Source organism: Dendropsophus ebraccatus, chromosome 7 (genome assembly GCF_027789765.1).
Source record: "Dendropsophus ebraccatus isolate aDenEbr1 chromosome 7, aDenEbr1.pat, whole genome shotgun sequence".
NCBI lineage: Eukaryota > Metazoa > Chordata > Amphibia > Anura > Hylidae > Dendropsophus > Dendropsophus ebraccatus.
The window spans coordinates 106,018,059-106,034,399 of record NC_091460.1 but is presented as its reverse complement, the minus strand read 5'-3'; the positions used below and the strand labels follow the sequence as shown (position 1 = coordinate 106,034,399).

Here is a 16,341-nt window from a genome sequence, read left to right as displayed (position 1 = left end):
TAACGGGTAAGGGATTTGTAGATTAACTCTTTGTTGTCCTGTTTTGGTCTTTTCTTTGGCTCTCTCCATAGGAGAACAATGAAGACAGGGGGGAGAGCTTCAAACTGCTTTTTAATTATAAAAATGCATTTTTCGGATAATAAACCCAATTACAAAGTTTCTTAAAATCGCATGGACTATTGATTTCTGCAAAAAAAAAATTCACGACAGTGACACTTTAAGTACTTTGGAGCTCTTTTTAGTCAAGCAGTACTGCAGACTGTCCGGAATCTTCATCTTTCCCTGCCTGTTCAGTTCTGTAACTTGCTGTATTATTATAATTATATATTATTAGGCTATGTTCAGACCTCGTATGAGACTAGCTGTTCCGTGACCTGTTCAGTCTCTGAAAAGATCATCCCGACCGATACTGCAGTACCGGCCGGATGATCTTTGCAGCTGCAGAGTTCTGATGCGGGCGCATCCATGCGTGCCCGCATCATAACTCCCCACAGCACACTATGGAGCGTGCAGCCAGAGCCGCTCTCTCCACTGTGTGCACTGACAGGTTTGTCAGTTTCACTTTGCACCATGTTTAATAAATCTCCCCCTATGTATACACACTGTTGAAATTTAGTGGATGGCCTTAATTTAATGGCAAATAACGGCCGTTATTTTAAAACAACGGCTGTTATTTTGAAATGATGGATGTTATTTGCAACTTCTCGTTTTGGTTGAAAAATACTAACCAAATACTGACTAAAATACTGACCAAAATACTGTGTATGTTTTGTTCCGCCTGGATCTTAGTGTTAAAGGACAACTCCGGCGGGACACACACACACACACACACAGATCATACTCACCTTCCCTCCGGTGACGATCGGCACTTGAACCCCCCCTGCCGCCCGCGACTCTGTCACCTCCGACCCCGGTTTTCAGAACTCCCTCACTTCCGGGTCTGTGTGAAGTGAATGGGAGAGAAAAGGCTGGAGGGCATCACATGGCTTCCAGCAAGCTCAGCTGAGCAAGCTGGGAGCCATGTGATATGGTCCAGCCAATGAAAAGGCTGCTGGTGTGCAAGTGCACCAGCAGCCCTTTAATGTCCAAGACCAGGCCCGCCCCCTTCTGTGACGACATTGTCACAAAATGGCGCCCGGGAGAAGAGGATGGGGTCGATCGTAATCGGGTATACATATTTTATTTAACTTCCGGGGGGGGGGGGTCAGAAAGGGGGGGATCGGAGCCAGATAGGTTATTTATAGGGATGGTCCGAACCGAGTTCCGTTTGGGTTCGAACTCTCTGTAAGGATTCCCACTGTCTGCCCGCTCCGTGGAGAGGGTGGATACTGCGGGAGGACTGCCTGGAAAACTGGGATACACTCATAGCCATAGGCTGTATCCCAGTTTTCCAGGCGGTTCTCCCGCTGTATCCACCCGCTCTACGGAGCAGGCAGACAGCGGAATCTGATGCCGAGCGTTTGGGTTCATACGAACCCGAACCTCAACAGTTTCAGACCATCCCTAGTTATTTAGACACATTACAAAGTTTTATAACTTTGTAATGTGTGTTAAATAAGCAAAAAAAAAAAAAAAAAACGTCGCAGTTGCCATTTAAAACCAGAACCATTTGAGAGAACGAGCGGGGGGAGGACCGCGCTTTGTGTCATTGTACATAGACTTAGGAGCTCGACTCATCAACACAGAGCTGGAAGAGGACTTCTTCCAACTTGTTCTCATGATCGGTACGGGTCTGAACACTCAAACCCAGAAGGATCAAAACTTTTCACATGTCTCTATGACATTTAACTGAAAAAACGCTAAAGGAAAAGTCCAACAGCACCAATTGATCCCTTTATAGGCAGGACTGAATGAACGCTGGAAAACCCACAATCCCAAAGAGTAGATATCAGAACTTGAGTATCATGAGTCCAACAGCATCTAAATTGAGTAGTCTTCAAATCTTTATTGTGCAATCAAGCATATCCGACATTTCCACTCACTATACTTTACAAAGTCTTAAGTCGAAACATCATATATGCTTGACTGCACAATAAAGATTTGAAGGCTACTCAATTTGGATGCTGTTGGACTCCATGTCTCCAGGAGATCTTAAAAGTTTTTTATGATGACAGGTACACTTTAAATATAACAAAGGTTAAAAAAGATCACCTTTACAAAATGTCATCTAAGTACAGTCAAACAAGCCATTTTAGTATGTCTTTGTGCCACTCTGGTGTACAGAAACATTTTTTCTGTCCGTGATAAACATTCTGACGTCATTATCACAAGAATACGGATTATTTGTTACTATTGTTAACTCTCCTATTCCAGAAAGACTTGCTCGAATCCGTAAATGAAATGTTTGTGTTCTTATTCCATTTATAATTTTGAACTTAGAAAAAAATTCTATTTTGTGAAGGGTACAAGATACATTTGGAAACGTCCATGGACGTCAGCAACGCTAGATGTTTGCTGAGGTTAGGATTTGCATACATAATGCAGGCACACCAGTGAAACGCTAGCCCCTAAGAGTATTGGGATAGCAAGTGTGGTCTCTTAAGGCTCCAAAAATAGTGTGGGTATAACAAGTTTTTATGTGTAAAGACAGTATTTCATTGTTGGCTTCCAGCTTCCATTTTAGCAGATCTGTTTACTTAAGTACACATTGAGTGCAGGCTGTAAGTTCTCGACCACATCACCTGCTCTATTTTTCTCCATGACTAGATGCAGTCACAGCTGAACTTTAACTAAAGGGTAGAAGCAATAATATAACGACAGGTTCCCTCCAGAGACAAACACCTACCGGCTAATACAAAGATATGGCTGCCGGGTTCCCCTTGCTTGATGATATATTCTGCTTGAGCATATCGCCTCTCGTACATGCATTCTACAATGTCCCAAATTTGAAGAGGATCCAAGTGCTTTAGAAACTGGTTCTTGTTTAAGGCCTCCGTGATCAGTTTTTTCTCACTTTAAAGAGAACAGAATCGGGCAAAAATTTTAATTAACAGATAGAAATGACAAATATTATTTCCAAAAATGTTATTCGGATTCTTGACATCTCTCTCGGAATATAACAACACAGAAAGATCAAAGTACAATAGTTACATAGATTCTTTATGTCAATTGTCAGCATTGTTATTTCCCACATTCCCTCCTGGTATAATGTTACCTGAACTCAAGTGACCTGTTAGAATTATGTTTTCATATGTTTCTAAGGGAAAAGAGAAGGTTGACCTAAGCATAGTAAAAGAGGGGAAACTGTTTTCAAATGGATCAGTTGGCTACCTGTTACGGTTATTTTTTCATATTAGAATTAGGTTATTATTTTATACATGGCAGAAAAGCAGTGTATGTAGGAGTTTATGCAAATGGCATGTGGATCCAAGTTGTACAGATCCAAAATACAGCCTGGTACATCCCATAGTGCACCACCAGGGGGTCTTCTATTCTATGTATAAATACATGGAGGTTTTTTTGCCATCCCGCTTTTAGGTCCCTGACCCTACATGGCCACCTACTGCAGATAAATGGATCCAGTCTATGACTGTTATCAAGGCAGCCATCCCAATAATTCCTTAAACGGGTATTCTGACTATCCTACAAAAAATAAAATGCACAAAAGCACTGTCCAATGCCCAAACAATCATTTGACACCTTTCATGACGCTTCTAGCCCTGTCTCCAAAATTTTACAAATGATCCCAGTTTTACATTATAGCACCCAGATGGGAAACTAAATCTCCCCGCATGCATTGTTTCTCATAACAAACTGTTGGGTACCCGCTCACCACTGGCTCATTCTGTTTTTGCTTTGGCCAGGTGGTCACTAACAGGTGTGAGTACGCCTCTGGCGTACCGTTCCTAAATCCCCCCCATGGTGTTACAGCTTGCCTGGCCCACATATGAGACCGAGATCACATGTCCTTGTCCCAGAAGGGAGGGGGAGGACAGAGGAGTTGACACAGAGTGGCCCAGGCAGTGATGTGATACAGACAAATGGCTCAAATCATAAAATATACGCTTAGATTATAGGTGGGAATTTAACAGGGCTAACTCTTGACTAACTGGATTACCCCTTTAAGGTGACCATACATTTTCAATAACTGTCAGCCAAATAATTGTTCAGTCGACAGGAGCACTGCCCGCAGGGCTCCTAATGCTGCTCTGGACCGAGGATTACACTGCTAACAGCATGGAAACGGAGTAAAGGAGGGAGGTAAGAGACTTACCTTCCTTCTCAGCGCCCCATGCACAATAGATTTGTCTAACCTGCTGATAGTTCCCCTTTAACATTTAACACCTTAAAGAGGATGTACCATTAGGTACATCGTCTTTAATCTGACCCAGGTATAGAAGGCGCCCTCATGGGGAAGCCGGTGCTGCGGTCCGTTTTTAGAACCGGGGAACCGGGGTCCGGTTCAAAAAACGGACCGCGGCACCAGCTTCCCCGGGACGGCGCCGTTTTATCCCTTGGTCAGATTAAAGAGGATGTACCTGATGGTACATCCTCTTTAAGGACCACGCCAATTTTCTTTTTTGTGTTTTTGCTTTTTCTTCCTTGTTTTGTAAAAGTGATAGTGCTTTGATTTTATCATCTACAGGGCTGGTTGGGTAGCCATTTTTTGGGCCACAATCTCTAGTTTGATGAATCCACAATCCTGCCATTTTTTCCTTTCGTATATGCCATTCACCATACAGGAATATTATTGTTTTAGCTTAATATATCAGACAATTATGCACGCTACAATATATAATGTTTTTTTATTTACGTATGTATTTTTATGTGTTTTATATATAAAGTGGTAAAGGGGGGTAATTTTAACTTTTATTATATTTTACTTTTATTATATATTTTTTTAATCTCTTTTAAAGTCCCCTTAGTGTTCAGTGCTATGCCAGAGGCAGACTCTATGAGAAGATCACCGTGCTTACTGCTTACTGCACGGAGATGTTAGACCTCCATCATTCAGTTAAAGCTATTGTGACCTCCGCAGTCTCACTGTGGTGGTCGAGATCGGACAGTGACCGGAGCGCAGCTGTCAGTTAAATGCTGTGGCATTAAAATCGTGGCATTAAAAGGGTTAATAGTGATTAGCCACGCAATCGCGGAGGGCAGTCATTAATGGTGAGGACCCAGCTACACATAGCCCTGACTCTCTATGAAGCAAGCTCAGCTCCTGAGCTCACTTCATAGTTCTAAACCCCGGGAGGGCATACATAACTCTGCAAATGGTCATCAGCAAAGACAAAGGCATCATTTGTTTTATCTTCCCATCATCTGCCTGTGTCTGCAGCTCTGCACCTGGTATGGACCTGACAGATTCCCTTCAAAAGAAAAAGAGAAAAACATTGTCCAGAATTTTATGGGCAATAGAAGCATTTGTTAGAAGAGCTGCCAGCTTCACTTTGAGCTTTGTTTGTAAAGACTAATGACCCAATAAAGTACTCAGAACAATGTGTTCCTCCCCAATTGTTATAGAATATTAGCATCAGCAATACCTTACAGAACAGAATGTCTTCTGCTATACTATATTGGCCCTGCTACATTACATCTGTATGCCATGTACGTGTCTGTACTGCAATAAAAGAAATAAAAATAGATGTGTAATTTATGGATGACTTTTATACCATGAATGGTTTCCTGATCTTGTATAATGGGCATTTTGCATAAGTCATATGATATCACACAGGGATTATTATACCGCTGGGATGGAAGAAAAGCAGCGATGCTCAAATCTCTAAGTAATTGCCATGACCGAAATAAATGAACATACCACACCCTGTTCGACAACTTTCTGGTTTGCATATTCCACAAAACTTTAAGCCTTGGAATAAGTCGGACTGTAGACCAATTAAAGCTATATGGTTGGAGGCAAGAATATCGATTAAAGCACAAATAATAATCCTTTTAACCCTTACAGCAAAAGGCATATTCATTACTAATTGCCTTGTGACTTGTGCAACCTGCCACTAAATTCCCTGAGCAGCACTAGCTTCTAATGAGGCTGGAGGTCACACAGCAATCCATATGGAGAGCACTTTAAGTACAGCCCATGTCATGCACATGAAAACATGTTGTGTTATATACCTACAGTAGAGAGACTGAGCAGTCAGTAATAAGCATCTATTCAATTCATATAGACTAGATGATAAAATTTAAGATTTTAGCACCTTATTGTTTATTACAATAAATACAGTATAATGGCCAGGCTTCTAGGGCAAAGTATTCAGAGGAAAAGCTCATTCTTAACTAAGGACAAGGTGTCTCAAAAGAGAAAAACAATTAGAGAGCCTATAATAATACAATCCAACAGAATCCTGCACAAAATCTATAGTTACTAGTGGCATAAGATTCCTGTAAATGTTGTTGTTGTTTTTTTAATAAATATATATTCTTTTTTTATTTTCTCTTAAAGGAGTGTCAATAAACTGGAGAAAGTGGGTAATATTGTAAGAAACAATGTACATTGAGTATTGTTCATTTGGTTTATTTATTTTTGACTGTGTGTATGTATGTATGTATGTCTTAGCAAAGATCATCCCGGCCGGTACTGCAGTATTCACTGTCAGTTCTTTGTGGCGCCGTATGGGATCTCGGCCGGAGCGTATACTATGTGTATACGCTCCGGCCGGGATCCCATAGCATATAAAGCAGTGTTTTCACACCGTACAAAGTGTACTTTTACGTAGTGTGAACATAGCCTAAGGCCGGGTTCACACACAGCATGACACCAGAATTCAGTGACCCAGGCATGTCACAGAAGAGCTTGTGTCAGTAAAGTTCATCCTGGCCCCAACTGACAGCTGACTACAAGAACAAATCTTACCTTGAATCTTTTCTAACTCGAGCTTTTTCGAATGAAAACTTTGGCGAATGACTTTGGTTGTAGGTTTTTGTGGTGGGTTCTGCAGACACTCCCTCTTTAGCGCCTTTTCGTTTACTATTATTGAAAAACCCTGACAGCGTCTTAAAAGGTGATGTCTGTAAAGCTCTTGAAGGTGATATATGGCGAATTGTAGTTGGTGAAGAGGTCAACATTTTTATAGTAGGCGCAATGAAGTTGCCGCTATGAGAGCTGATAACGTCCTGCAGTTTGTTGAGTTGGACGCACTTGCTTTGAAGCTCCTCTGTGATTTCAGCAATGACTTGTGTCTGTTTGGTAAACTTCTCCTGCAATTCATGAACTATGTACTCTCTTTTTGTCAGCTCCTCATCTTTCATTTTCAGTTGTTTTTCCAGTTCCCATACTTTTCCTTTCAGAGGATCGGTATTGCAGAGTTTGCCACAGGAACTAACAGAGAGGTTCATCAGTTGCCCATCTGGCTGCCTCAGTGGCTTGGGTTTCATGGTGCCATTTCCCATTTCCCTCGATACCCTAAACAGAAACCACAAAAGTATTAATCAGTTTTCCCCAGCCAACAGTATGACAGCAATGTGTGCTCTAAGCATTTGTCTTGTAGTTAAAATGAAGGCATATTGATTTTCTTCTTCTTCTTCTTAAGCAGTAAACATGATACTGGAACACAGTCGTTTTCTCATGTAGTTCTGCGTTTAAATTTAACTGTTACCAAAATATCCTCAAATAACATCAGAATAAAATAAAGACAAATTTTGCATGACGTGTGTTATCACTTGTTAGTACACAAACAACATAACAATATGCTTGTATACACATTAGATTGTTTTCTTTTGTGGGACACAATCTCTCATAGGACTCTTCCTCTTTTTAAAACCTAATAATCTCTTAGGGTGGTATTACATGGTCTGAAATCCTTTCTAAGCGAGCTTCAATCCGCTAGTTTTCTTACAGAGTCTATTACATAGAAACAAAGAAGATTGTCAGTAGAAAAAGATCACTGGGTCCATCTAGTTTGCTCTTTTAGCATTTCCCTTCTTATTATCTTAGGATAGATATATGTTTATCTCAGGCAGGTTTACATTCTGTTATTGTGGATTTACCTACCACATCTGCTGGATGTGTGTTCCATGCATCTACTACTCAGTAAAGTAATATTTTCTCATGCTGCTTCTAATCTTTCCCCCAACTAACCTCTCACTGTGTCCCCTTGTTCTTGAGTACGATTTTTGCCTAAAAACATTTCCCTCATGAACCTTATTTAGTCCTTTTACATATATAAAGATATGATTTATTCTTCACACCCTCCACCATTTTTGTAGCCCGTCTTTGGACTCATTCTATTTTATCAATATCTTTTTGTAGGTGAGTAGTGATGAGCGAATACTGTTCGATCCAATAGATATTCGATCGAATAGTAAGGTATTCGATCTATCGAATATTATCAAATAGTTCACCGAATATTCGAAAAATATTTGATAAGCGCCATATTCGAAAATCCCCAGCTTCCGGTTTTTACCTCCAAGTGGTCGAATAGATGTTTTTCAATGATTGAATACTTGTTCCCATAGACTTTAATGGGATCAAATATTCGAATATTTGAATATTCGGGAGATATTCGTAAGAATATTGAATATTCAAATGTTTCACTATTCGCTCATCACTATAGGTGAGGTCTCCAGAACTGGACACAGTATTCCAGATGTGGTATGACTAGAGCTCTATACAGCGGGATCACAATCTACCTCTTCCTACTTATTATACCTCTAGCTATACACCCCAGCATACGATTTGCTTTCGCCACCGCCTGGTTGCACTGGTGACTCATTTTAAGGCTGTCAGAAATCACTACCCCTAAATCCTTCTCTTCTGAAGTCTTTGCCAACGCAGAACCGCCGATATGATACTCAGATAAAAAATTCCTCTACCCAAGTGCATTATTTTACATTTGGAAGATGATTGGCAAATAATCTCTCCATGTGATAGGGCCAAAAGGGTCCAATATGTGAAGCATATATCCTTATAACATTGGCTGGACAATAGTGTCGACCTCGGTCAAGGTGCATTGGCAGCTCAGAGTGCTTTTTAAATATTTGCACTACTGTACCAACCCAGCATGTCAGTGCAGTACTGTGGATATTTAAATAGGTTCAGAGCTCCTGGCATCATCATTCATTATTTACCTATCCGCACTCCTCCTGCTGTTCTCTGGTCCCTTGCTCTGTGACAGTCTTAGTCAATCACTGGCTGTGGTGGGACAGCTTAGTAATTGGCTGAGTGGGTTGTCAGTGAGCAAAAAACCAGAGCAAGAACTGGAGGGTATTGGGAGGAGCGCAGACAGGTAAGTATGACTTCCTATTGCATTTTTTTCCTGTGCGCATCTAAGTAAATCTGGTGGGGTATTTAAGACCACGAGTCTTAATAAATGTCCCTCAAAGCATGTAAACTTTGATTTGGTCACAATTGAGTTTAGACGATTGCTCGGTGATACATAGTAGTGTCAAAAGTCAGTTAAAATAATATTGTTAAAAAATATTACTAAAAACCTACAACCTACAATGTTTTTGTGCCAACATTCATATGATAAAAAATGCCAAGTAGGGTGTTGATAACCTTTAAGTTATAGCAACCAACTAGAAGACTTGTTTTGTCAGCATTGTATATAAAATACTACAGACTACAGTTAAAACAGCTGCTAAACAGATTTCATTCTATAATGGGAAATGTTTGGGCAAAAATCATCTGTTAATGATTTGTGGCTTTTGTATGATGACGGTGCGTCCATTTTATTACAACAAATGATCCTCTGATTGCCATCGTATTCTTATTTATGGGTCATAACGCTTTAATGTCTTTGCTTATGACACACCTGGTGAGAGATTAAACTGGTAATTTAATCAATCTTTGTCCACCTAGCTAAGCTCACACATGCCTCTAACATTTTGGAAGAATATGGAACTTGTGTTCATCTCCAGTAAGGCTTACTTGAGTTCTTCTACTTACTTTTTTAGCACGGACAAAATATGCAAACCCCCCCCCCCCCCACACACACACACACACACTACTCAATGGCCCACATGTGTCTGTGCAAGAGTTCTGTCCAAAATGTGTTGCACAGGACTTTTCTCCATGTTTATTATGCTTTTGCAGATGGGGATACAGTTGTATTCAATCTAGGCATTGCTCTGTGGGCTAAACAAAGTGGACACTACACTAGAACATTGGCCTTGATTTACTATCCCAATGCTATTTAGCATAAGTTGTCTCCCACCAATATTTTAGCAAGTTGCAACTTTAAAAAAAGAAACTGGAACAACTGCATAAATGGTATTTTCCTCTATACTGTATACACCCCCTCTGTAGTAAAGCCCCCCATACTATTTACCTCCCTCCCCCCTCTATACTCCTTTTTCCCCTTTGTAAAGCTCCTGTTGCAGCCATGGCTGCTATGCTCCGTGAGCTGCACAGTAGATCTGTACTGTGCTGCAGGGAACCATATCAGCACAATCACCTTGTACAATACAATCATTTGAGTCATGCTTAAATTTGTCGTAAATCTGCTTATTTCGCTCACAAATTTGCAACTTTGACAAAATACATGACATTGTCAGCCGACTAGTTAAGTTTTAACGTTGTTCTTGGTTTTGCATCCTTCACATCCGATTTAGATAGTCACTTTTTTTTTTTTTTTTTGCACAAAAGCCCAGACCGCATGTAAATACAATTAAGACAATGCAGAACCCTGGACCAGTCATGAAGACTGGAGCCTCAGTTATAAAGCCACATAAAAAATTTACGATAAGTAAGGTGCAACTTCTTGACAGAAAAGTATGGTGTAACTAAAAAAGAGCTAGTGTGAGAAATGTCGCCAATAATAAATTCCACCATAGTGTGGATGTATAAATAGAAGGAGATTTATCAAAGGGTGTAAAATACAAGTGTAAACTGCCCATAGCAACCAATCACAGCTCAGCTTTCAGCTTTAAAAAAATCTCCCAAAACTCTTAGAAAGTTAAAGAATTTTTCATTTTCACCCTGATTGTTTTTTAATATAAATAAAACCAACACACAAGTGGTTAAAAATATGAACTTGAATGAATAATAATAGCACGTGTTCAGGCATATTGTACTTTTCATTCTTACTTCCTCTTTTATGAACAATTGATTTAGTTTGAAAAAAAAAAGCTGTACTCCCACACTCCACTCACTTCGCTTTTTCTCTGGTTTAACAGTGGTACAAATTCAAATAGAAGGGCTAGGTGCGAGAACGGTTTAGAGAGTTTTTTTTTATTTTTTTTATTTTAAGAATAGAAAAATAACATATAGTTTCCTTTCTTACTCCCATACCACTGCTGTCACAGAGCTCCTGATCCCGCTGTGCAGCACATTCAAGATCAGGGTTGTCATTCACCGCAGCATCGGTGTCCCACCTCAGCCACTGATCCTACCCTGCATGTGTTGAACCTGATCCTAGACGTGCTGCACAGCTGGACCAGGAGCTCTGTGAAAGCGGGGGAGTAAAGAATCTAGGTTTAGGTTATTTTGGTGTAAAATAGAGAAATACATTAAGCCTCCTTACTGCCCCACTGTTGTTAGTGTTACAGGATCAAGGTCAATACACAAAGGGTTGGGATCGGTGGTTAAGGTGGAACAACATTGCAGTCACTGATTGCCTGAATGGACACCTGTGAGCGCGGACCCCAAACCCTGCTGCACAGCTGGACCAGGAGCTCCACGACAGCAATGACTAAAAGTGTGGTGCGAAAAGTGTAACTAATTATTATTTTTTTATTTTCCCCTGCCTGGACATAATTCTTTAAAAAAAACAAAAAAACCTTTAAGGGTACAAACACACACACCGTATACACAGCAGATACGATTTGATGGTGCAGATTTGATGCTGTGTTCAGTTATTTAGATCTAATCTGCTGCGTATTTGCTGCGTATTTGCTGCGTATTGCAGAAGTAAATACGCTGCATACACGGTGTGTGTGTTTATACCCTAAGGGGGGCATTTATTAAGTCCGGCGTTTTTTATGCCGGACTTAAAAATGCCCCCGCAGCTCCGGCGCTACGGAGATTTATGTAGAGGCGGACTGCCTCTACATAAATCCCGTGCGCGCCGGTGCGCACCGCCGAAAACCTACGCCAGCTGAGGACTGGAGTAGGTTTTCGGCGTATATTTGGGTGGAACAGATGGTAAATCGCGCGGACTCTGAGTCCGCGCCCTCCGTTCCGCCCACTACACGCCCCCTTTCCGCCCCCCTGGCGTACTCGGCGGAAAGTGCCGATTTGCGAATATTTTATTCGCAAATCGGCCATTTGCGTATAAAAAAAAATACGCAAATCGGCACTTTCCGCCGAAAATCATCCGTTCGCAGGATGATACATGTGGCCCTAAGGGTATAAACCCACACACCGTATACGCAGCGTATTTACTGCTGCGATACGCAGCAAATATGCAGCAAATACGCAGCAGATTAAATCTAAATAACTGAACACAGCATCAAATCTGCTGCGTATTTGTTGCGTATCTGCTGCGTAAACGGTGTGTGGGTTTGTACCCTTAAGGAAAACTATAAGTAGGTAAGAAGAATTTATCCTGCTGATCTCCCTGTAGGGCACAGGGCGCTGAGGATGATGGTAAGTTTTTTCAGCATAATTTCCGTAAAATTAACAGTTTATTCATTATACTAATTAAGTGCTTTGGTGCACCTGCCAGCTCTGCTGATATTTAGTAGGAGGGGCAGACCGGCCACAGCCGGATAGGTTTAAATGGGGCAGTAGTGCACCAAAACATGCTAATTAGCTTAATTCATGATCATTTCTCCATCCGGTTCACAGATACCCAACACAAGTCGTAACCTGAATGCAGGGGCGTTGCTAGGGTCCTCAAACATACGGGGCACAGGCCCTCTGAGTGTCATCATAAGCGGTTAGCGAGGGAGCCCAGTGCAGAAGCTTGTAACCCTAATGACCGCTCTATTATTAGGTTTATATATGCGGTTGTATATGTGGATACAATATAATGTGCCAAGTGGTGGATGAATGCTGTGGCAGCTGGTGTCTAGTAGCATCACTACCTGATCAACACAGAGAAGAAAGGTGCTGCAAAACTTTTTTCTGTGCATTCCGGTGTAACAAGTTTGCACAGGATTTCACGCTGCAAGTTTCTCAGCAAATATACTGCGATATCATTATGGTCTATGGCCCTAGATTCTCACAACGGATTTTCATTCCACTGTGAGAATGTAGTGGCAGCCATATTTAACTAATTAGCTGCCAGTAAAAATTATAACCAATCCATGGTTACCTGCCTGCAATCCTGCTGGAGTCGCTGTGTCTATGCAGAGACCTGGAGACTCAAGGAGGAGCATGATGAGGGCAGGCCGGCAAGCAGTTGCTGTTTATTATTTTTACCTGCAGTTAATTAGTTAAACATGGCCGTCACTACATTCTCACAGCAGATATTCAGAGTGAAGGGCCATAAAGCGCAATTATACTAAGTATTGCAGCAGATTTGCTGCGTAATTTGCATCTTGAAATCCACTGCTAACTTATTATGTAAACACACCCTTAAAGGGGTAGTGCGGAGTTTAACTTTTATTCACTAAATAACATACATTACAAAGTTATACAACTTTGTAATGTGTGTTATTTAAGTGAATGGCCCCCTTCCCTGGAAATGTGGTGCATTATACTTATGTATTCGCTGTCAACCCCAGCCGCTATCTTGGGTTGAGGACGTCATCTTCAGGAGGCCGGCCGGACCACTCCAGCCGTCCCTCATGCCGCCCCCCCTCTGCCACGTCGTCAGCTGCTCAGCTACGATTGGCTAAATAACACACATTGCAAAGTTGTATAACTTTGTAATGTATGTTATTGATTGAATAAAAGTTGAACGCCGCACTACCCCTTTAAGGAGACCTTTACATCTACTATGTTTGCTGCGGATTATACGCTACAGATTTCAAGCTGAGGACTACTGTATGCTGTGTAAATGAATGTAAATAAATGACTAATCACCGCATTAAATCAACAGCAAACATGGTACATTTAATTGGGGCCACGCTTTTAATTTTGCCCAGGGCCTCACTTTGCCTAAAACCAGCCCTAATTGCAGGTATCTTTGTTTTTAGTTTGTATATAGTGTATAGGAGGCAGTGCAGAGGCTAGTATCCATCCTCACTGCAGCTGAGCATAGGAAAAGCAGACACAGAGATAGAGTTTGCAGGGAGGTAACAAGGTGGGTACAATGCATATGCACTAATGGCCAGAGTCCTGCCCCTGATATACAGGACAGTGCATCCTGAAATGGCCCCAGAAATGACAAGTATGCTTTAAGCCTACTAGAGATATCATCAGCGATCATCCCTGACAGAATTATTTTATGAAACTTTTATGCCTTGATAAAACTTACCTAGGAGCACACACCAACAAAAGGTCCCTGTCATTTCCAAATGGTTATCTGAGAGCACTGCAGAAGCAGGTAGCAATGGCTCCCCTTGTCTGCAGGCCCCTGCCCAGCACACCTTGCATATGTGGTGAGTTGCTCTTGCATCTATCTATCTATCTATCTATCTATCTATCTATCTATCTATCTATTGTATCTCTCTCTTTCTATCTATCTATCTATCTATCTATCTATCTCCTATCTATCTATCTATCTATCTATCTATCTATCTATCTAATATCTCTCTTCTATCTATCTCTCTGTCTATCACCTAACTTTCTGTCTGTGAAAAACGGCCTACAAAAATATTTCCTTTAGGTCATATTTTACACAGGATTGCCACCATACCTATTACCTTACTGCATTATCCTATACCTGATGGCTGCAGCCCCCAAGAGTTCATTTACATTTCTATTCAATGCAAATACAACCACCAGCATGTCATACTAGTTTCCTATAAATAGTGAATGCACAGATGAGTTATTTGTGAACTCTACTGAACACAAACACCTAATGTCCCTGATATAAACAGAAGTCTAAAGAAAATGTAACTCCATTGCTATTTGATGATCACTTACTTTGGATGACCTCACATGAAATGTTATTAAAGTTACAATTTCAGCTTTGCTACAAGAGACAACAATGGGCATCAAACAGTCTAGACAACAATATCTTCTACAAAACATGTCACACTAGCTATAAGAAACATTCAGGTGTAACATTTATTAACCCTTACATGTACTTGCTACAGCAATGAGAAAGAATAAAAGTCACATTTGACCAAGCATTGTTGTTAATGATACGCAATGTATTATATGTCTCTCTAGTGTCACTTCTAGGTATAATCTTCCACTACAGGTAGTGGACAGCATATTCATTCAGGTCAGAAATAAATGTTTGGTTGATATTGCAATCCTTATGACCTGAGTCCTCAGTTCACCTGACTTAAGAATAGGAATCCTTCCCCACACTCACCTCTTGTGTACAAGATGCTTCCCTGCAGCCCTGTGTGGACATCAGATGAAGCCTCTCAGTGTCATCACTCTTCCCTCAGGGCACAGTCTGACAGAAGGAGAGCAATGATTCCTCACTGTATAACACATGGTGCACTGTCACTGACTGCTCTGTCATCTCCCTCCCACAGTGAAAGACACCCCTGGTTGGGAGGTGGCAGCCCTGGGCGCGGCAGGACACTATTGTCACCCATGGGAGTAGAATGGATGAGATGCTGGTGGGATTAGGGAGACGCAGAGGTGCAAAAAATGTGGCTCTGGCAGTAACAAGGCCCTCAGTTTATTACGGCTAGAAAGTGACTGTTGTTTCATACTGAGAATAGTACAAAGCCCTGTATAAAATAGGGAACTATTGTGTTTTTTTATACTTTAATTTCCCTAATATTCCCTACACGTCTATCTATATAATGGAATAAGAATTGATCCTGAAAGGGGACTGACATGTCGGTATTGTTGTATTGGTAGACAGATATTCAAAAAGGTATTATATTAATTATCTGTGCAATATAGTGCTGCAATTGGATTGACTTAAAGGGATTTTCCAATTTAACCTTACTTGTCCCTTATCCACAAGATTACAGGGGGTCCGACCTCCCCACAGATCTCTACATTGGCGGCCCAGCTCCTTTGTCATGAATGGAGCCACAGGTGTGTGACCTGCAGCTCCATTCATTCTCTATGGAGCTGCCAGAAACTACTCAACTCTTACCGGTGGCTCCATAGAGAACAAATGGAGCTGCGGGTCATGTCCTGGCCCACGGCTCCATTCATAATAAAGGAGCAGGGGCCCAGATCTAGAGATCCCAGGGGGGCACAGAGGCCGGACCCCTTGTAATCTCATACTTGTCCCCTATCCTGTAGATAAGGAACAGGTAAACAGGTAAGGTTAAATCGGAAAACCCCTTTAAGGTTAGGTTCAAACATTGTGGCTAAAGTGTGGCCACAAAACAGTCAACCATGTTATTGCACCTAAACAAAAGTTTAAAGGGGTTTCCCGAGGTTCTGCACAGCCACAATGTCCAGATGTAAGCCAT

The 16,341-nt window shown here is 41.3% G+C and overlaps 1 protein-coding gene across 1 annotated transcript in view; it reads right to left on the bottom strand.

Moving 5' to 3' along the window:
- The window catches only part of PRKG2 (protein kinase cGMP-dependent 2), a 51,543-nt gene extending 36,172 nt beyond the window's left edge, over positions 1-15,371 (bottom strand). Inside the window, exons 1-3 of the mRNA XM_069978097.1 lie at positions 15,270-15,371; positions 6,812-7,360; positions 2,786-2,952 (exon numbers count right to left, since the gene is read on the bottom strand). Of these exons, the coding sequence (XP_069834198.1) occupies positions 2,786-2,952; positions 6,812-7,347 (703 nt within the window). The 5' untranslated portion in view covers positions 7,348-7,360; positions 15,270-15,371. The remainder of the gene's footprint in view (positions 1-2,785; positions 2,953-6,811; positions 7,361-15,269) is intronic.
- Between the last annotated feature and the right edge of the window lie 970 nt (positions 15,372-16,341).